The following is a 20895-nucleotide window of genomic DNA, read 5'->3' on the forward strand; positions in this document are numbered from 1 at the left end:
GGTCTGTGGATGTTTTCAGGAACGTCGCGGGAGGGAAGCTGTTTCGTAGGAAGAAAGAAACCTCGAAAGAGAATAACGTGGAAATAGTTCGAGGGCGACGACAAAGCCGGACAGGAGGACACAGAATGCAGAAATCTTCCAGCGACCGTGTCACTCCTCTCGAAGGCCTCTCAAACAAATGGCGCGTAAACGCTTTTGGCCTCTGTCGAGATTCTCAACTCTTTACCGTGCGGCTTAGTAATCGGACACCGAGCGATCTGCTCTCGAAAGTTTTGTCCTCGGTTTGCTACGTTTGCCGAAACGGCTTTTCTAGTTTCGGTTTACCAGGTTTCGCCGTTCCGGGGAGGCTGAAATTTTGCGATCGATGGATCTTTACGCGACCCTGCACACGCCTTTGATAACAATGCATTGTGTTCTCCAAGACGGAGGCCTCGAGTCCTAGGAAAGAGTTGCAAAAACAAAATGTATCATTTGTAATATCTTTTCTATTGATTGATTTGCTCCTACTTTGGAGATTAAAGTATATTTATTCTATCGAAGTCGTGGTTCACTGTCGTCACACTCGGTTTTCTCACGCTTTTCGTGGGACCCGAATCATCTTTGTGGCAAACAAGACGTATCGGGTAAGTTGTTTATACGGAAAGGTATTCGCTTAGAGTCGCCATTGAATGGAGATCACTCGGTCAAGGAACGAAATACGTCGACGAAGATCGGCCCCAGGGCGTGTCCTGCGACATAACGAAACGCGAAAGCGTCCAGAGAAAGAAAGGGGTTTCCCGCGGGGATAGGAGGCGTGCGCCAGGACCGGAAATAAGCAAATCTCGAAAGTCTGTTGGCAAAACTTGGCCGGTGGTCCGGCCGTAAGATAAATCGAAAAGTAATTGCTCTGGCCGATGTTCGCCTCGAACGTCTTAATGCGTCTCCAGCCATTATGTTCCTCTTTTCTTTTTTTTTCTAAACACTCTGGACAGCCTCGGTGTCGAATTCTATTAAAAGGGCTAATGTCTGCTCGGAGACGAGCTAACGTGAAACCTACGACGCATAAATTATTTTCGGTTTCACTGTACACTTTAACATTACAAAACCAGCGTAAATTCACAGACACTAATAATAATATCACTGTCAGCGGAATTACTTTATTTTGTTCGAAAAGTTTCGAGTTAGGTAAACGATCGATGTCGACGTTTATTTGTTTTTGAACCCACGTTGACGCACTGTTGCGTTGCAAGAGTTCGCTTTATCGAAGAGTCTTCATTAAATAGCACGGTTCCATAGGAACCCATAATGAGTTTGTAGCCAGCATATTGCCTCTGGCTTTATGCGATGTTATGTTCATGGCTGGGGGAGGGCAAGTCCGAAACATTTGTCACGATTAGTGGACGGTTCGGTCGAGCTGCGAATCGTTATATTGCACGTTATAGAGAAACTATACCTTCTACCTGCCAACTTTGTCCGGGCAGTATGCCTTTTTCGTAAGAAACCATTCCCCCTTTCAACGAACGCCACACAATGTCCATTCACGCTTTACGATTACCCTTGTTACAGTATTTTCGAAATTACTCCGATCAAATATGATTTCTTTTAATTCAAATGTACTCTTTTTTTTTTAAAACACTGATCATGGATCCTTCGACCATTCAGAAATCAGCGGGGTTCTCATTTCGAAAAGGATCTCAAGGTCCAGATTATTTAACACTGGACAAACTATGAATATCAAACATTGCGCGAATCCGATTCCTCGAAGCACTATCGCTATCGGACAAGAGGGTTTTCTATATCGAGAAAATCGACGATTTGTTCAAAACTATGTTACTTTCTATTAGTCATTTGCGTTATCTAACGTTCCGCGCAAACAACCGGACTAAAATCACCGATAATTTGACGATTGCGTCGACAAGCCCGCGAGCGATCAGTAAAGCCACAATCGGAACTCACGTAGGCCACGAATTTCGAGCTACACTTTGACCCAGGACATTTTCACTCGACACGTTTCTGGCTAGAAGATAAACGTCTACCCACACCATTGAACACGAATTTAATTTTTGTCTGATTTATTATTCGTTATAGTTCGCCATACGAAGTACTGTTCGATTCTAATCACTGTATTTTGGTTTTCTTTCTATAGAAGCGATTTAAACTTGCGCCGAAAAGGGCTACCGCGTACCCATCACGAAAACGTTGTAAATTTAGTAACGACCGAAGCCTGTGGCAGTAAATTCCAACATTATTTCCAGAAGCAATAAATCATTCCCCGGCCATCTTAACGCAACTTTATTTATACCGTTTGTTCGCAAACGAATATTATTAAAACTTGATAAAATGGTGTTTCCTACATTCACCATTTTCGTCGACCGTCCAACTAGTTGCTTTTACATGGAAATTGATTGTCGTCAACCCCCTTTTTTCCTCTGCAGAGTTTTAAGACGAAATAAAATGGAGTCTTGGGCCTACTCTATCAGCGAGATGACACGGAAATCTTTGTCGCGTTCGTCCATTGATTTTTACCGAGAAACGGATTGCTCGCAACGGGGCAATTTAAACGATTTCAGAGGTGCGTGAATTGAGACGTTTCCACGGCAAATCATCACGAATGGTTTGCATCGCCGTACCGTTACATGGTTTGTGTATCGTTCTCGTGGGTCCCCGAAGCAGATGCAAATGCACGAGGCATTCATCTGTCGTTGGCCGATGGCCACGGGAAAAATCGCAAATAACGGGTTGCGGTCGTCCCTGCACCATAGAAATGTGGGTTATGTGGCCAAAAGAGCAAAAATTTGTATACACGGAAAAGGAGGCGGCGCGGTGAATCGAGCGCCAGGGGTGCTTTTCTATGCTCGACACGACGTTTTAACGGGGCCCGAAACGAAAGACTAAATTTGGCGTGATCTTGGGTCCAAGACATAATGAGACGTCTCCACTATCGGACGTGTAACTGTACTTTCGCTTTTCCCTTTCGTCGTTGCTAGATTTTTCTCACACTCTCCTGTCCCCTCGAGTATTTCCAAAGATTTGTAACTACGTGGTGTGTAAATTATGTAATGAGACTGGCAAAGTCATTTGGTTGTCTGTAGCAATTGTTTTCGTAAAACAGTTCTTTCTAGTGCGTTCTAAAAATGGGTCAAAAGTCATGCTGATTTGCTTCTTCGATAGCTAGGGAATCGCCCACAAACAGTTTGTGCTCCAAGACCAGACGGTTAATCGACACTTTTAATTATCTCCAGCTGTGTGGCTTCCCAAGGAAGCTATTCGAATAAAAAAATTTTTTAAAATCAGTCTCATTACTTAATTTACATTTTTTCTTTGAAAAGACATGAAAAGTACGAAAGTCCGCCTACACGACGATTAACCCACGGAGCTTGCGTACCCGGTTATCGAGAGTGAACCATTAGTCAGCCAGAGAAAAGAAGCCCATCTTTCGGCGGTACGGCACGAAAATTGCCATATGTCGTTGGTCCCTAACGAGTAAGGACCGAGGAAAGATCTATCAACGACAATGAGAGCCCGAAGATGCAAGCGCTGGCTCGAAACTCTCACTTATCCTCGAGTCGATGGACATTTAAATATTTCGCAAATTTCACTCGGCCGCAACACTTTCGCCCGGCTAATTTATGAGCAGTTTACCGAACCGACGGAATACTACGGAAAATAGCAAAGGGAAGGCCCAACGAAAGGGTTATGCAGCGATCCTGTGTACCGTCGACTGGACAGTTAAGCGTCGCACGAATGGACGCCCCGCGACGCAGATACCGGCTACCAAACGTCGAAACACTCGACCGTTTTAAAACCGAACATTAACCTATCCTTACGCTGGATTTTCGAGGATGAACCGGAAGGGTTTAGTGGGCCAGCTGGTAACTGGATTTCTAGAAATCCTGGGGCACGTCGGGTGGATTCATTTAGCGGGATTCGATTGTTCGACGTCAAGAAGTTACTGCAATCGTTTCCATTATGGGCGAAAGAATATTGCTGTTACAGGTACGGTGGCGGGGCCATGGCTACCTAGAACTATAAATCTTTATGCAACTCTTCGATTTACCGAAACATTCGATGCGGACTGTGTACGGTGTAAGGAAATTATGTATCACGACCATCGTAGCGGGGATTCTACGTCTTTGAATCGACGCGATGGAACAATTAAGTCGCGACCCGTGGTTCCTTTTTACGCTTTTATACTCGCAACGAGTAGAAAATTTAGACAAACATTGCTTCGCGTTCGCGATACGATCGATCTTCTAATTTTATTATTGGATGTCGAAGTTCGAAGAAAATTTTACTTCCATCCTCTCACGAAAAGTGCGATAAAAATAAATTTTCCACTGCAAATAATCTACGATTTCGTGCATTTTTTATTTCTAAATGTTGTAATAAAAAGTTCATTGTATCGTAGCCGTGGCGTTGCTAGAAAAGTATTGACTCGCTCGAGGCGGTATTGTTATCGAAATAGTTCCGATCGGTTGTTGTATGGTAAATACGACGATACTTAGCCCGCTCGCGAGATCACGACTACGTAATAACGCGAACGTGACGTTTCATAAACATTTTGGAAATGGTAAGTGGCGAACGCGTGCCAGTTCGACCCCGGCGCTATGGTCATCACGAGCCCCTCCCCACTATTTTCTAAGGAGACCTCCTACCCCTGGTTCTTGCAAGGGTTGGCCAGTATATAAGCGAAAGTGCACACCCTCTCGTTCTAAACGATTTTGGTGATTTGCTGTGCGAGCGCCTTTGCCCAAAAACCATACTGGGTTCCATCGTTCCGAGTGATTCGATCGGTTGTCGGTGACGCGAGTCGAACAGAGACCGCGATTCGGTGTTGTGATATTTAGTGATTGGTGCACGACCTCGGATTAATTATTAGGTAAGAAGAATTTGCTGTTTACAGTCCCTATTTTTTATTCGTTAACCATAGATTGCTCGAATCTCTTTGCAAGCATAGAGGATCCCATTACCGATTTTCCAAAGTGTACAGTTATTACTCGTTTCGTCAGCTTTCTACGATTTCGAAAGATCGTTAACTATTACTTTCGTTCGTCACGATCATTTCCGTGGAACAGTGTACAATATTCCGTAAATATTAACCCTCCATGGGTCGAATTTTTTTCTTAAATATAAACTTGCAAGGCATTTACTTTGATATCTCAAGTTGATGGTTGCTACCAACCGTCATCAATATTGTTGTTGATTATCTCAGAGACATTATATGTCATCTTGTGAAAAAACTAAAATTATTTGGTAAAATGTCGATATATTAGCATGTAGTCTGAAAGTTACACGCGCCCACAGAGGGTTAATCGAAATATCACTATCGACAAGTTCAAAGTACCCGTTTTTAATTGATTGTTTTCCCACTCTAAGGTGCGTAGGAAGTAAAATGGAGGCCTATCTCGAGTCGTCGGTGGCCAGTCTGCAAGCATTGGATTTTACATCGTGCCCGATGCGGGAATCGCACGCGGGACCAGTCGAGCAGCCGGTTCTCGACCTTTCCTGCAAGAAGCAGATCGCGTTGACGAGGGAATCGGTTTCGCGTTCGAACTCGCCCGCGAGCACGCAGAAACAACAACAACAAACGAGTCATTTCACGGATTCCGAGCGAAAGAGTCCTTTCGAAGGACGGACATTCATGGTGACGCCACCTTCCGAGTCGGATTCGCCGAAGAAGATCAAATACGAGCCTATTTACAACTGCGCGAACGCGACTACCGATAACACCGCGATCGGTCCACACGGTGGTTTCTCGATTCTACCGATGAGCATTCCGATTCCAATCGTGCCTACGGTGCTGCCCACGCTGTTCCCTCAAAGCAACGCAGTGTCGAAGCCGGTTCAAATGATCGGTGCTACCGCGACATCGACGACGATAACATCGCCAACGAGCTGCGGCAACGAAACGATATCGGGTTTGTCTTCAGATCCTGGAAAGAAAGCACCGAGACCGTTCAAAGCGTACCCGAAGGACCCGCTGTCGCTGACCATGGGATCGACAGAGATGATGTACGATCCGAATTCTAACGAGGCGTACTCGGAATTTCGGAAACGAATGCTGGAATCGGTCAGGCGATCGAACGAGGGAACGAACATTAAAATGCGTCGGGTCACAAAGAGCCCGGTGTTGCCAACCAGCACGGTGGACGAGAAGGACGCGGCGTACTGGGAAAGGAGGAGGAAAAACAACGAAGCCGCGAAACGATCCAGGGACGCTCGAAGGGCCAAGGAGGACGAAATCGCTATCAGGGCGGCTTTCTTGGAACAAGAGAATATGAAATTGAAGTACGAGCTGGTTGCACTCAGAAACGAAACGGCCAAGCTAAGATGTATGGTTTACACGACTTAGAAGCAGGATATCTTGTACAGAGCTCGACTATAAGCTGTTATTATTCTTCTGGTGCTCACGAAGAATTAAATTCATTTCCCGAGCACTTAATCGGAAGATCTGCGGATGGGTAAACGTTCCTATTGTATTTTATGAGTAACAAATTCCCTGTAAATATCCGCCATTTTTTTTTTCCTCGTACGTTCATTTGGTTAATTCTTAGTTTCGAGATAGAATTTTTACAGATTACGATTTTCAGATATTTTCTTTATGGTACAGGGAATCCCGCGAACCGTGGAAAAAATCGAATTCGAAAGTCTATCCGGTATGCATGCATTCGATCGTGGCTATATTACGTATTTCGCTATGTAATCTTGTTTTGATTTGTACTTGTAATTGTAAACATGGCGATAATCTGGAATAACCGTTTATCGATCGTAAATCAATATGGCGCAACGTATTTAAATCGTCAATATATGCTTTCGATCGTTTAAACTATAGATATTTACAGTGTATATACAAGGTATACGAAGAACAAACGAAGTTTCATAGATGGCGGAAGGTACACGATTTTCATAGATGGCGGAAGCATGCAGAATATTTATATTTTCTCTTAGATTTACTGTTGCTCGTAAAATCATCCAGTCGATTGTCTACGGTCCACGGGACTCAACGTATATCGTAGAAAAAGTGTTTCGAAGTCATAGTATTAATATCTGGAGAGTAATTTTCCAAGAAAGTTGCTAGTTTCACCAAGTTAATTGTAAGGCAATCTAGATCGCGTTAGAAAGGCTATTTGATGTATTAGCTTTATCCGAAGTATAAAAGCTTGACGTATTTTTATATTAACGTTACACGTACTTTGACGGAGAAGGTATTTTACATTTTACGAGCAGATCAAAGCAACCGAATTTATGTATAAAATAAAATAAGCAGGGAGAAATATGTAAATAAATGAAAATAGGTTAGAAATGACCTAAGATAATAAATTTTTTAAGCTGCACTGTACATATAAATATTGTTGCGATATTTAAAATATATTTATAATAAAAAAATGTCATTTATTAAAAATATTTCTGCTGAAATTATACAACATATACCGTTACTTTAATCATTAGTATCATGTAGGTAACGATTCAGCCAAGTCCATCATAGTTTCTGTTTCAAGAACATTCTTTTCGTTACTCTGATTATTAGTGAGTGCTTTTGTGTATGATTTTTGTATTTGCCGAGGAATAAAAGTTAGAGAAGATGCTCCAACAATAGGATTAGAAGAACACGATTGGTTCTCGTTAAAATTAGACTTGACTATGTTTGTACTTCTGGTTATGGGTGGAAACATTTTAATTTTTTGATTTTTACTTAACTGAACCTTCTTAGTTTTTGGCTCCTTCCTTTCGTGCTTTGGGTCGTCAATGTCCATTTTATCTTTTGGCTCTTTTTTCACATAATGAGGAGTATTATCAAAACGAAAATTCTTGGGAAACTTGTGTACATTCGTGCAATGGTTCCTCCTCTCCACCGAATCATTAAACTTTAAATTACACTCGGAAACATAACATTGATACTAGAAAGAAAATATAAATGTTAGTGAACGATATAATATATAAAATATAGCAACGTGGAATATATAAATACCATTGGTTGAGTCGCAGATAAAACGTGAAAATAGCTGTCGTGAATTTCTTGAATATGAATGTCTAGCAATCTAGGACTTGGCAGAGCCTTTTTACACTCTATGCAAACGTAACGATGATAATTATTGTAATGCATTTCAAAATCAAGCAACGTTTGAAACGTGGCATTACAACCAGCAGCATAACAAGGAAATTCTCTTATACTGAAATTAATTGAAAATGTCACGGGTTTTAGGTTATGTAGTACACTCAAATATATACAAGTAATAAAAAAAGCTTTTATTTACACTTCATGACACAATTCTTCATCATCTTCAACGGTAATGCCTTTTCGTTGAAAGATTTTGCAAGCACGATACGATTCCTCAAAAAACTCGTCATCTATAGATCTCAATCCTACACCGATATTTTGTAAAAATTCCTCCATCGTGTTAAGAATATAACTTAAAATCAAATCTTATAAAAAATATAATCTGTAATACTGAACTATTTAATTGTACATTTATACATTTATTTATTAAAACAATGATATTTAAGCACACTGCCTTCGTTAGATTACATTTTGAAACGTTCACTTAGCAACAGTAGCGCACCCTAGTCGTCTATCTATCTCGAGAACAATCGATATGTGAGCGCGGTATTGCATATTTCGATAATCGAAATAATTGCTCAGAAACATGGCTGTTGTGCGCGGGATAAGAGTAGTTAATTTGTCTGTTCTTTAATTAATTCAAACAGTGTTAAGAAGTGGTGGAAAAGTATTAGTTATGCAACGAATAACGCGTATTTGCATCGTTGACAGTTTTTTGTATCAATTTAGTTTAGCTTCTCAATATGCACATATATAACAGTGATTTATTCGACAAGCAAGCGTGTCTTCAAATTTTCCAGAATGTCGGCCATCTTGATCTCCAGTTCGGTATGTCTTTGCATTTCTTCTTGCTTATCCTGCAACATATTTGCAATATTACGTAATATTAATGGAATTGTTGGACATTGCTATAACATACAAGGAACGTTATGACATTAATGTACATAAATAAATAGAAATAGTACTGTTATTTGTTATTTGTAAAATCACACTATTGGAATTTTATTTAAATTTTTACATCATTTACTAATCTATTTTGCACTCGTAATAAATCACACAATATGTATAGTATTGCATTGGATTAAATAGAATTTATTTTAAACGTTTATTAATATTATGTAGAATAGAAAATATTGAGGAATAAATTTTAGCATTCTTCAACATTCCAACCTACAAAATACTGGTGAATTTATTAATTAAGTTATAATAAATACACTTTAACGCATGTTGGTTCGTTTTTAAGTACATATTATGGTAAAAATATTAGAATATTAATTCAAAGATGGTACGTGAAAATGTTTAAGACATTTCAAGGTTTCCATATATTTTCTTAACAGTTCCTGACTTATTCAGACATCTCCAGTTCAACAATGAACAATGAAGTAGTATTTTATCGTTTCGTTTTTACGTTTATCATTGCACAGAGTGACAATTAAAAAAATCCAAGCAACCTTGAATTGTTCTTAGCATCCCCAACTATCGGAATATCTCCGATAATAATAAATATAATCACTTACGTCTTGAAATTGTTCGACGCGTATAAACAATTTTGAGATTGCTAAATGTTACAAAACGTGGGCGAAGTTGATGTAACCGATCGATTCGTTCGGATTAATCTGTTTTTGTTCCGAGGTACGCATAACAGTTTCACTGTTCACGTAATATCCCATTTCAACTTTCTCGTTTTTGCTTTCCGGTTCACTGGCGAATTTCGTTGTTTCGCCATAACGATACTCGCTATGCGGCGACACGGTTAGGCCAATCATTGCATCGTTCCCCTTAATCTTTTTGTCCCCTTCTAAAAATCCGATCGGTTTCTCGTCTTTTTCTTGGCGATCGAGACGATGGTTTCCACTGAAACTGAACAAATCCTGGCCACCCACGGGAGTATCGAAAGCCATCGACGGCACCGATCTCTGCGAAATAAGTTGAAAACCCGGCGTATCTTGACCTTTACCACCTGACGCTTCCGCAGGATACTGTCCACTATGATAATATCCCATAACAGGGTCGGTGGTGTCCGTGCTCCGTTTCAAAGGATCCATCCTTTTGGGATACATCGAATGTGGAAATTGTCGAGCAGATTGCAACTGCTTAACATTTGGTCGTTCCAGTTTCCCATTATTATCGTTCGATGTGTACTTGTAGCGTTTCATAAAGTTCGATACTTCTTTTCTTTGATGAAGATTAGGGTCTTCGGGTTCGGGATGCTTGCGATTCGAAGTCTTTTGGCTCGGGTTCGTTCGAGCCGTAGACGTTCTCTGTCGAGACTCGAGATCCTCCTTGTACCTCCGGTAATTAACGTCTTCGGGATAGTTGCGATTCGTTCGTCTCGGACTATCGACATGCTTCGCTAGACTCTCAACCTGCGGAACCTTTCCGTTCCCTTTACCGTGCGATTCCAGCTTTCGATGCACGTTAGATTTGACGTTGGAGCGTTCCGGTTTCTCGGTAACCACTTCCGTTTGAATCGTACTGTCCAGGACAAAGTCGAACGGCGCCGGCCACGCTTGCAACTCCTTCTGCTCGCCCTCGTGGAGCTTCTTCGACGATCGTCGTTCCGGGATACCTATCTTGGGCTTCAGGTTCTCCTTCTTCGGTCTCCTCGATTCTTTGGACGACGATTTATTCACTTTGCTCGATTTCTCGGCTCTTTTCTGCTCCTCGGGAGCAGTCAAGTACCGAACCGGGACGAGCAGAGGCATGAACTTGCTGTAATCCACCCGCTCGTTCGAGTTCTCTTCATTGAGATACGTTCGATTCTCGTTGGGTGGAATTCTGTTGGAATTCCTCGCGGGTATTTCGGAAATATCCTCTTTGGAATTTTCCACGTCCTTCCTATTCGTGTCCGTGTCTTCCTCCAAACTGTACTCTTCGTACTTGTTGGTCGCTGGAAGATCGTACTCCTTCACTTTCTCGTTGCTTCCCCCGTCATCCTCGTTCTCACGACTCGACGAATCCTCTTCTTCCCTGGAGGCCTCGCCGGAATTAGGAGCCTCCGGCCCACTGTACAAATTACTTAGCGACTGCTGGAGCTTCCCGAAGTAGTTGGCGAATCCATCGTCTATCAGCTCGCGACTGTTCAGTAGCTGGCCATAGCTGTCGCGAAGCTCCTCCGGTCGTCGTTGTTCGTCGTCGTCGCTTATCGGCAGCGGTTTGTCGTATTCCACGTTGAAGTAACTATAGTTCGACGACGGGGGGTCTTTGTTAACGGCATCCTTCTCGTACTCGCGATACTTATCATCTTGATTCTCCTGGGACCCTTTCTGACCCGAGTATTCGTACCTCTCCCTAGAATCGTCTTCCTCCGTTGAATAATTAGTCTTGCAATTTTCCTTGCATCCTGAATCTTCGTCTTTATACTCCTTCTGTTTCTCTTCGTATTCGCCATTATAGCCACCGTCCTTCACTCGATTTCTGTACCGTTCCTGCTGCCTCAGCCTTTCCGCTTGCTCTTCCTGTTTCCGCTCGAGTTCAGCTAGTCTGTCCTCGTACTCCTTCTTCCAGTAAGGCTCCTGAGCATAAACGATCGGCGGAGGCGTGCTTTGCACGTCTTTCGCCACTTGAGTCTCCTTGTTCTTCGCGGTCTGGTTTCTTCCGGGCATCTGACCCTGCTGAACGATAACGTACGGTTGAGGGTAGGACAGTTTAATGTCCTGCGGAGGAATCTCGGGCAGAGGTGGCTCTCGCACGGCAGGCAAGGGGATGGTCACCAAGAGGGGTTGCTCGGAGTCGGGTGTCCTTGGATCGATCGAAGGAAGGGTCGTCGAGGACGGCGGTGCTTGCGTCGCGTTCGAAACGCCTCCTCCACCGTGGAAGATGCTCTCGTATTCTTGCAAATGGTTCAGGAGGCTCGTGGTGTTGCCAAAGTTCAGGACGCCGGTGAACCTGATGGTCTCTCGTTGTCTGGGCGTCGCGGCGGTCGACGGGGACGGCTGAGTGGAGTTCGAACATGGCGCGTTTTGTCGAGACGAGGACGACGTGGTCCCTCCGTCCGCCGATGGGTCGGGATTCGCGTTGGGTAACGTCGCCAATTGCACCGGGCTCACATTGTATCCGAAAACCTGCGCCAGACCCGACAGTATCAAACCCAGCGCCCGTTTGTCGCGCGGGCTGGTGAAATTCTTAAAGTCGTCCCGAGACTCCGAGGAGTTCGAGTCAGGTGGCTCGTAGGTGGCGCCTCGTGTGCACAGCACGCACAGCCAACACAGAACGCAGAGTGTCCTAAGTCTCATCCTCGATGGCTACGAGCGGTCTCTGTTAGGCCAGTTGACATCCTCTATCGCGTCGTCTCTGTATCCAAACCGGAAACGTCGACTTCCCGTGTCATCGCGAGGGAAGTAAACTGTAGTACTCGACGCGATTTATAACCGAACTCTGCCGGATGCCGAGGATCCAGAGATATGTTCCGCCATCGCGCGTAAAACTCTCGCGAGGTCCAGGCGCGCAGTACTTTTGTGCCACAGCGTTCCGCGACCACTGTTCGCCGAGTGTCTCGGCTCGAACGTCGTCCAACAAAGTTCGCGAGTTGGGTGGGAGAGGGAAGGGGGAGGGACGAATTTTTGCATAACGTCGGAAAGAAATGCCGAGTTTCTCCTCAATTGCACAGACCTGCCGTTGATTTGCAACAACTGAAGCGGCACGACGACACACCGCGGGAACGAAACCGCGCGCTGCCTTTTCTCGAACCGTACACAATGGACTGTGACACGGTTTAACTGCACGCGTACTCGCGAACGCGTAATTACGCCGATGGCTATCGTTCTCCTAACGAACGGGGACCGCGTACGATCGCCCCTTGATAATTACCTCGGTGTTCGTTGCGCGCGGCATTTAATAATTCCATTACGAAAGATTTTCGAGAGAACCGCGGAGCCAGTTACGATTTTATATCCCCGCCTGCCGAAGAATCTTAATTTTAAGTTCGTCGAGTACTAAAAAAGACGAAATCGCGTAAGTTCAAGGTTTCTCTTGGGGCAGAATTCAAATTTAAAATTGTTTCTAAGAAGAATATGCATAGGAATTTCTACACGATTTAGTGGTTTTACGATACTGACAGTATATTTCAAATTTCAAGCAACGTTTGACGCACTAAATTGGAAGAAGCGCGCCCTGAACCGGTGCAGACGTACTCTGTTCATTTTTAGCGATAATCGTTAGGCGTACACTCGTTAACGTATGATTTCACTACGTCCTTTGTCGGGTGGGAGTTTGTCGACGCGTGTAGACTTTCCGTGAATCGTAATCCGAATTGACCCACGCAGTTTTAACGCTTCACGCCAACCGAGGAAAGAAATCTCCGCGCGAAATTGTCCTGGTACGAAGATTAGACGGATAGGGATCAGTTGTTCCGGAAGCTTTTTATTCGAACGACTTTATTACCAGACGTTCTGCAATTGTTGCGCAACGCAGGAAACGAGCCAATTAAATGTGTACGTAAAGAAGAGTTTAATCGAGCGTCGCGAGAGAGCAAGCGAAAACAACTACATACTTATACGCGTAAAATCGTTGTTTCGTAAATAACGATTCGGGAATGTTCGATCGTTGGGAAACGCGAGCACTCGATGCGTAACAAGAGCTCGATTTCAAAGTATCGCATATGTAGCTGAATTAACGACGACGTTACGATAATAAGCCGTGTCGCGTTTAGATATTTCCACGGGGGGCTTTCATAAGTGTGCCGATTATGTCACCTGTTCTCCACCCAGAGAAAGTTCGAACAAACGGAGGTCGTTTCGATTTCCTGGACTGGTGTGACAAAAACTCCTTAATAGGACAATTGCGACGCGGTTTCGAACAAAAAATTAACGACGGGTGTTTTTACTGGTAAAACGATTCGAGAAAAGGGCTTGTATTTATGTAACCGCGAGTTCCTGTTCGTCATTTGTCGCAACTCCATGAATGGCTGCCGCCGCGGTTCGTTCCGAGCCTGTTTCGATCGACTGTCATGTCCGTAATTACTTAATTACTATAACACGGTGATTACACGACGCGTGAAACGCTGCAAATTGCGTGTGCAGCTTTTGGGAACGTTCTCAGGATTATTTTCTGCATTACCTTACCCTGGGAACAATGGACGAGATAAATATGGCACACAGATTGCTCAGAATCGTTGCGTAGATTATTTTAGAACAGCGTTCTAAAGTATTTTAGTGCTCGTCGCTCGTCAATCTGGAAACATTACAGTTCGAAAAAATAGGATACCGACGAATAATCGAATCGATCTAAAGTTGTTTCTATCGAGAGTAAATGATCGATCAAGTCCCTGCGATTGTTTCGCGTACCTTGGAAATTATATCACGAACAAACATTCCTCAGGAATTCTTTACGAGCAGTACTCCGTAGTAGGAATATCCCTTTCCTTGCAATGAATTACAACCATTGAGTGAGTCGTTAAGAGATTAGAAAAGTTCCAAGTCCGCTTTAACTACTACATCAATCAGGGGCAGGTTTAATGGCAGACATTCGGTTCTATTCGCGACGAATAGATTTAATTAATGAGATCGTGTTTGTGGAAGATAAAACATGGCTCCTCCGAGGGTTAATATATTTAGCACAAAATAAACTACAGATCTATTAACGATACTGAAAGTCGTACCGAAAATGGGCCCTATTAACGAAGAATCAAAGTAATTGATCGTTGACCAATAATGACAAAAGATTCCGCTTACATGATTCCGTTTCAATTAAGGATAGTTGTTGGAAGTCGTCGGAGTTCCAGTTATATGCTTGTGTTTTCGCCACTCGCGCCAGATGAATGCATTATCGGTGCAAGTCGTTACGTAGCTGGATGATCCCTTAAATGGCAATTGTACCGCGAACTTGTCAGTCAGGACATTAGAAAATACCGGTGGCGTACATAACTCTGGCAACGATTTCCATGAAGCACATGGGTATAAAAGAACTGACCGCCCTTTGGACCACACAGTGTGACTGTGAGCCAGGTTTAACCATGAATCTTCTGGTAAGGCGCGGTTCCATTGCGACGGAGTTACCTTCGAAATGTCGAAACCCTCTCCGTTGTCTCGAGCCAGTGAAACAGTGTCGTTAATTAATCTCTATGGGAGAAACAGTGCTTTAGTGACGTCAGATCATGATTTCAGTCGCTACTATTGTTGGTCGCTTTTGCCGCCGCCACCAGCACCAACGTCCCCGAAAAAGTGACGAGCGCCAACGACGTGCCGGAGCAAACAGTCACCGAGAACCAAGTCCAAGTTAATCCACAGGATGGAGAGGGCGATAAAAAACTAGCGAAAAGAAGTTACGGTTGGGGACCATGGGGTGGTTATGGAGGCTATAGTTACGGATGGCCTTGGTACGTAAACTTCGAGAAAGCAGGGTTGGAGAGGTAGACATTGGAATGCTGAAGATTGTTCTCCAAAAGCTAGACGTGTCGTTTTAGTCTGTTTGCTTTGATAGAATTTTAAGATTAGAAGGAGCAACTTGGTATGGTTTTAGCGGTATCGATTCCAATCTGAAATTTTTGCAAATTCGTCGTAAAGATAGAAGTCGATGTTAATTCTTTTCACGAACGTGTAATTGTAATAGGACGAAGTTTTGCAGTGATCGGAAACGCGACAGTAGGCTATCTTTTTTAGGCGTTGACGAGTTTCGATTTTAGGTACGGATGGTACTCTGGCTGGTACCCTGGTTGGCCTCTGTATTATGGTCACGGATACGGTGGATATGGTGGACACGGCGGATATGGCGGATACGGCGGATACGGCGGATATCGCGGTTGGCACGGTGGCTGGTAAATTCGGGGCCACCGTCTACGACGTTTTCGAGACTTAATAAATACACATATATCACGATTATTCCTTGGCACGTAAAATTTTTTGCACAGAGTAATCGTTAGACAGTTTAAAGGAACGATTGCCACGATACTAAGACTGAGCATTAATGTATTAATCGTTAGAGTTTCCGGTGTACGAAGCAAAAAATTAAAACGAAAATCCATCGATGGTCGTTCGATACTTTGTACAGTGATTCAGACTTCCACGACGAGAATAAATAACTCACGTTACAGAAGGGGTAAATTAATTTGTCCACCTACCCTCAGACGTTTCCTCACGTAGGCAGCCAATATCTCCTCGCACACGGTCAGATTTTTGTCGGTGTCCTGCGAAACAAAAGATTGACATTACGCGATGCAAGGTGGATTTCTAATTTCTGTGCGAGTCAACCTTTATGATGTCGGTCAGTTCCTTGATCTTTCGTAGCCTAGCCTGCTGCTGTTCGGTCGAGTTGTCGCACGATCGTTGGTTCGTCGCGTACATTGCAAGCTGAGACACTTACTTTTTCTGGTTAGACGTTAGAAATCCATAACACTTGACGCGCGATGCGACACTCCGTATGCGTCTGATACGCGACATATCGTTGCCTAGAAACGATCGAAACACAACACAAACTCTATCGGGATTTGCACGGACTGCAAACATAATTTTGCTTACGTATACAATTTTATATTTCTCAATAATTACGTTAATTTCGATTAGAAGACCAAAATATTCGTCGAAATCTATTTCCCTCCATTCAAATCTGTGCCTCCATCTTGTAACGTTCGTCGATTCTAGGAATTCTGCCCCATCTACTGTAGGTATTGAAAGAAATTCACGTTACCGGTAAGAAACAATTCGTTTCCGATGAACAAATAAAATCATAGACGAGTCATAGGCACAGACGAGGCACACGAGTATGTCTCGTCTGTGATTTGATTTTATTTCGATCGTATATCGTGCGTAGCTACCGTAGGTTTCTCCAATATCAACTTCCGTTTCGCAGCTTGTCGTAGCATTCGTCAGAGGGCAATTCCTAAGTTGCAGGGGTGAGAAATCGAACCTCCATGGCGGGACAATGCTCGAAATAAAATAAAAATATTCCTCGATTGTAAGCTTTATTTCGTCCTTGTTACAAATAATTAATTTAACTTTATCTTCAGAATATTCTTCGATCCCTACCCGATCCACGATAAAGACAATTATTTATTAATTCTCCTTTGAAAGCACATATTATTTTTCACAATATTTATATTATTTAACGTTTACCTATCCCGGTACGGGACACTGGGGACGAATATAAAAAGGGGGAGCGAGATAGCTCATCCCCGTTCCGTCAAGAGTCAAAGGCCAACCGGTTCCACGTTTTGTGTATCGAGTTTATTGCTCTTAAGTAGACACTGGCCATTATACACAAAGGGATGCGTCAGCATCCCCCCCTTCCGGTGGACCAGTCCTCTGTCAGAGGAAATTGACCGAGAAGATTTTAGAACGAGAGTCAAAGGCTAACTCGATGCATTTTGCGGTTTGACTTGGTACACAATAGAGTGGACAGCGGCTATTGTTGTTCAGAGGCGGCAGCATCCCTTTCCGGATGGACCAGTTTTCCAACAGCCCAGTATCCGCGGAATTGTTCTGGTTCGAGCGGGGCAGGACCTCGCCACGCGAGCGAACAGGTTTCGCTCGAAGGGATGACACTCCGACGACGAACGAAAATAGATCGTGATCCAGATCAGGTGGAAAACTGGTCCATCGTCGGAGGACCCTTTTCAAAATGAGAGCAGGCCGTCCACTTGCTGTTTGACCGATCAAAGATCAGAGATCGTCAACAGGTTCACGATTCCGCGAACGGGAACAGGTTGCGTACGAGTTGCAATCAGAACACCACAGTAAATGAAATTTTTTTTTTAATTATAAGACTACCAGGGGTACCGTATAAGTGATTTCGGAATTCATTTACGAATCCATATCGCTTGTTAGAGATTTACGTCTGATAAATGCGTGAACGAAACAAAAGTTTTCGTTAATTAATCGGAACGGATTAATTGGATTCGCAGAGGGTGGCCGGAGTAAAACCTTAGACACGGGTACGCCCCTTCGTTCGCGTTTTATATTATTGTCGTGGAACAACCCTTCTCTCGTGCTCGTATCGAGCTGTCCGGTTCGATTTCCGCGGACTTGTCCCAGAGAAAATCCTCGTCTAAACGAACTCTCTGTAGGGAAGGGAGAAAAAAATAAAACGCAGAAAGAAGGGGTTCGATGCAAGGGACAAAAGAGTACCGGAGCACTCGATCAAAAGTGAAAAAAAAGAGCGAAAGAAAATAAAGGCCGGCGACGTCGTGTGTCACACGAGACGCCGAAACCAGCCCACATTGGCCACTTCTTTCACCTGTCCATCATTCGCTGCCCTTCCAAAGAAGACGTCTCGCTGAAAGAGGACATTTGCGTTTCCGTGCTCGTACCAGTCATTGTACGGTTTTTATCGGCCGTTTCACGTTCAGTTCTACCCGGGGATTTCGTGCTCGTCGCGGAGAATACTTGAAAAGGGAGCCAACAATAATTGACTGCTTTATTCCGGATTCTAGGCCGATCGTCGCGTCGATACGTAATCGTCGTAACCGTAGATACGTGATCGGCTCGAGTCATCGCCGAATAAACAGTCCTGAAAAATGTAGGCACGGGCCAGGATTCGCGAGGTCGAAATTACCTTAGCTTAAACGCGAACTCGTCGAAGGATAGACCGATAAGCATACCCGTGACCCTTCGATGAACGAAGCCAAGAAACACTCTTTCGTCGCTACGAAGAGTTTTCCTCTGTCTCGAGTTAATTTTAGTTTCGTCTGCAAAGACGAGGCCATCAAAAGGTTTCGCTACGTACACGCCGCGTTACCTCCATTCGTATCGGTAACGAGACCGACTCCCCGGGATTTAGGCGAAGGGGGGAGATGGGGGGGGATGAGAGGGGGCGCGAGAGCGTAGACACGCGGTATTGCCAGGACACCCCGTATATAGGGAGGGCGTATTTGTTTTACTGCCTGGCTGCTGGCATTGGTTGAGAACGTGCTCCGCATTCTTGAAATCGTGCCACCCTTGTTACGGCATAGACTCTCCACTGCTACCCCCCCGTTCTCTCCCGCCCCACACCGTTCTTCTCACCGCGGAACACCCCGCCATCAACCTGGCTCTCTTCTTTGCTGGCGCTAGCACCGACAGCATCGACGGAAGGATCGTCATCCTTACCCCTCGTCTTGGGCGGCCGTAAAAATTCTTGACTCCTGTGTAATGGTCACGCGACCTACGTGGCCGCCATATTTTTGGATACAACGAACGAATGACGGGGGGATCGCTTCCTATAAAACGTATAATAATACGAAAGATCGTATACGGTGCTCCGGATATGCATTTATGGGTAATTTTCATTTTGAACAAGCTACGGAATGCACTTAATGTTTGCAAAAATATAAGAAATAAAGTAAGATTCGGATTTTTGTATTTTGGGGCTGAGACAACTCTTTACGAAGCTCCCATTTCATTGATTCTGATAATAAATTATTGACTCCGTCCAAAAAGGCTAGGACTGAACTTGTACTACGTGTTACTAAGGTCAGATAGATGTAAAAAGTCATATGAATTCGACGTGAATTCGAAGTCGAAGAGACGGCGAAAATGTTAGAGCAAAGAGAAGAGAGCACGGTAGAAGGCGGGAAAGGATGTAACGGAAGAAGAGTCCGGCTCTGTCGATCTTAATTTACGGCTAGGATTCCGGGCGTTTATGTCTTTCCGATAAGGTCGTTCACGTAGATGCTGTGCCTGGGTCGATGGATCTTCGTCTTCTCGTCCCTTATTTCTCTTTGCAAGTTAACATGTCTTTTAAACAGTTCTCTGACTCGATGTTTCGAGTCGACTGTATTATTTTTCAAAAGGGATTCGAGTACAATTTTAGCCATCGTCGACCTTCCATTGCAAACTATCGACCGAATGTCCGTTTTCGAGTCGAAGTCGTAATAAATTTCATTTCAATTTCCCATCGATCAGCCAACGGTCGCGATAATATTTGTTTAAGGGACAGACGACCGGAGATTCGATAAAATTGGAAATTTCGGCTTTTTTCCGTCCACCAGAGGGGTGTTAAATTCCCTGTGAGATTCGATTGGTCGACGGTCCGTGGCGGGCACAGATTTCCGGTCCGGAAGAACCGCCAAGATGGGTTTGTTCATGGTTTTTCATCGCAGCGTCCTCTTTGTCGTTCCTCCCGCGAAAATTAAAGGGTTTCCGGTAAATATTAATTTCCAGGTAAAATTTCCACCCTAAATTAGTGCTTGTTTATCGCCCTCGAAACAAAATGAATTGTTAACCATGGTACATTCTTCGAATTCCGCGTTAACAATTTAACGATCCTCGTTCTTGGCTCATACAGGAACGATCAAATATTGAACGTGTCGGATCGAAGTTCTCCAGCATGAATTTTTCAGAAGTAGAATTCGTCTTGCAATAGTGATGGGGTAGAATCGCGACGTTTTAATTTTTGATCGAGCTTCGACCAAACAATCCGACAGGGGACGTTAATTGCGTTGATGTCAAACTCGCGCCCAGAATAGTCAACCAACAATTTCGAAATCAAAATTAAACTAGTAACTTGCAAGGGTAATTTGTTACAAAACTATTTAAAAAGGTTCGAAATAGATAAAGTTATCGCGTACGTCGTACCCAAGTTGAACCGTAACAATTTTAGTGCCATGGAGAAACCCCTCGTCATATCGCGCCAAAGATCGGCTGTCGAAATTATTTAAACAACCCGTGGACCGTTGGGTCTCCGCGCGAGTTGTTTTCCGTCCCATGAATCACGCCGGTTTTACCCTCGAAGCAGCGTTTCGACAAAAATGAAAGCGTCCCAGCAGCACTTTGTACACCGAGGAACTGCGAGTTCCAAGGGAGAGTATCGATATAGCTACTCTTCTTACTTTTGGCTACTATCCGCGGAAGTCGACAAGGGGGTTCACCGGGGCGGAGAGGAGACGAGGAAAGGGGATAGGATGGCCAGAATTTATAGCGTCTTTTGCGATCCCGGCGGGTAGGGAT

At 44.0% G+C, this 20895-nt stretch overlaps 4 protein-coding genes across 4 annotated transcripts; 2 read left to right on the forward strand and 2 right to left on the reverse strand.

The window, feature by feature from the left end:
* The first annotated feature begins 5299 nt into the window (after nt 1–5299).
* Gt (transcription factor giant) lies at nt 5300–7190 on the forward strand. The gene has a single exon (XM_076783929.1). It carries the CDS (start codon nt 5372–5374, stop codon nt 6329–6331), a length of 960 nt encoding a protein of 319 aa, XP_076640044.1. The 5' UTR covers nt 5300–5371; the 3' UTR covers nt 6332–7190.
* A 112-nt stretch (nt 7191–7302) lies between these two features.
* Nucleotides 7303–8646, reverse strand: L(2)k10201 (zinc finger protein 511 lethal (2) k10201). Its single transcript, XM_076783924.1, has 3 exons — nt 8235–8646; nt 7949–8150; nt 7303–7877 (listed from the first exon to the last, which is right to left on the reverse strand). The coding sequence occupies exons 1-3, from the start codon at nt 8372–8374 to the stop codon at nt 7431–7433; spliced, it is 789 nt and encodes a 262-aa protein (XP_076640039.1). The 5' UTR covers nt 8375–8646; the 3' UTR covers nt 7303–7430.
* Nucleotides 8644–15929, forward strand: LOC143351881 (uncharacterized). The gene is made up of 3 exons (XM_076783928.1): nt 8644–8866; nt 15142–15353; nt 15660–15929. The coding sequence occupies exons 1-3, from the start codon at nt 8840–8842 to the stop codon at nt 15793–15795; spliced, it is 375 nt and encodes a 124-aa protein (XP_076640043.1). The 5' UTR covers nt 8644–8839; the 3' UTR covers nt 15796–15929.
* LOC143347322 (uncharacterized) lies at nt 8828–12273 on the reverse strand. Its single transcript, XM_076776357.1, has 2 exons — nt 9556–12273; nt 8828–8895 (listed from the first exon to the last, which is right to left on the reverse strand). Exon 1 carries the CDS (start codon nt 12271–12273, stop codon nt 9604–9606), a length of 2670 nt encoding a protein of 889 aa, XP_076632472.1. The 3' UTR covers nt 8828–8895; nt 9556–9603.
* Nucleotides 15930–20895: the final 4966 nt, after the last annotated feature.

This window comes from Colletes latitarsis, chromosome 2 (genome assembly GCF_051014445.1).
Source record: "Colletes latitarsis isolate SP2378_abdomen chromosome 2, iyColLati1, whole genome shotgun sequence".
NCBI classification, from domain to species: domain Eukaryota; kingdom Metazoa; phylum Arthropoda; class Insecta; order Hymenoptera; family Colletidae; genus Colletes; species Colletes latitarsis.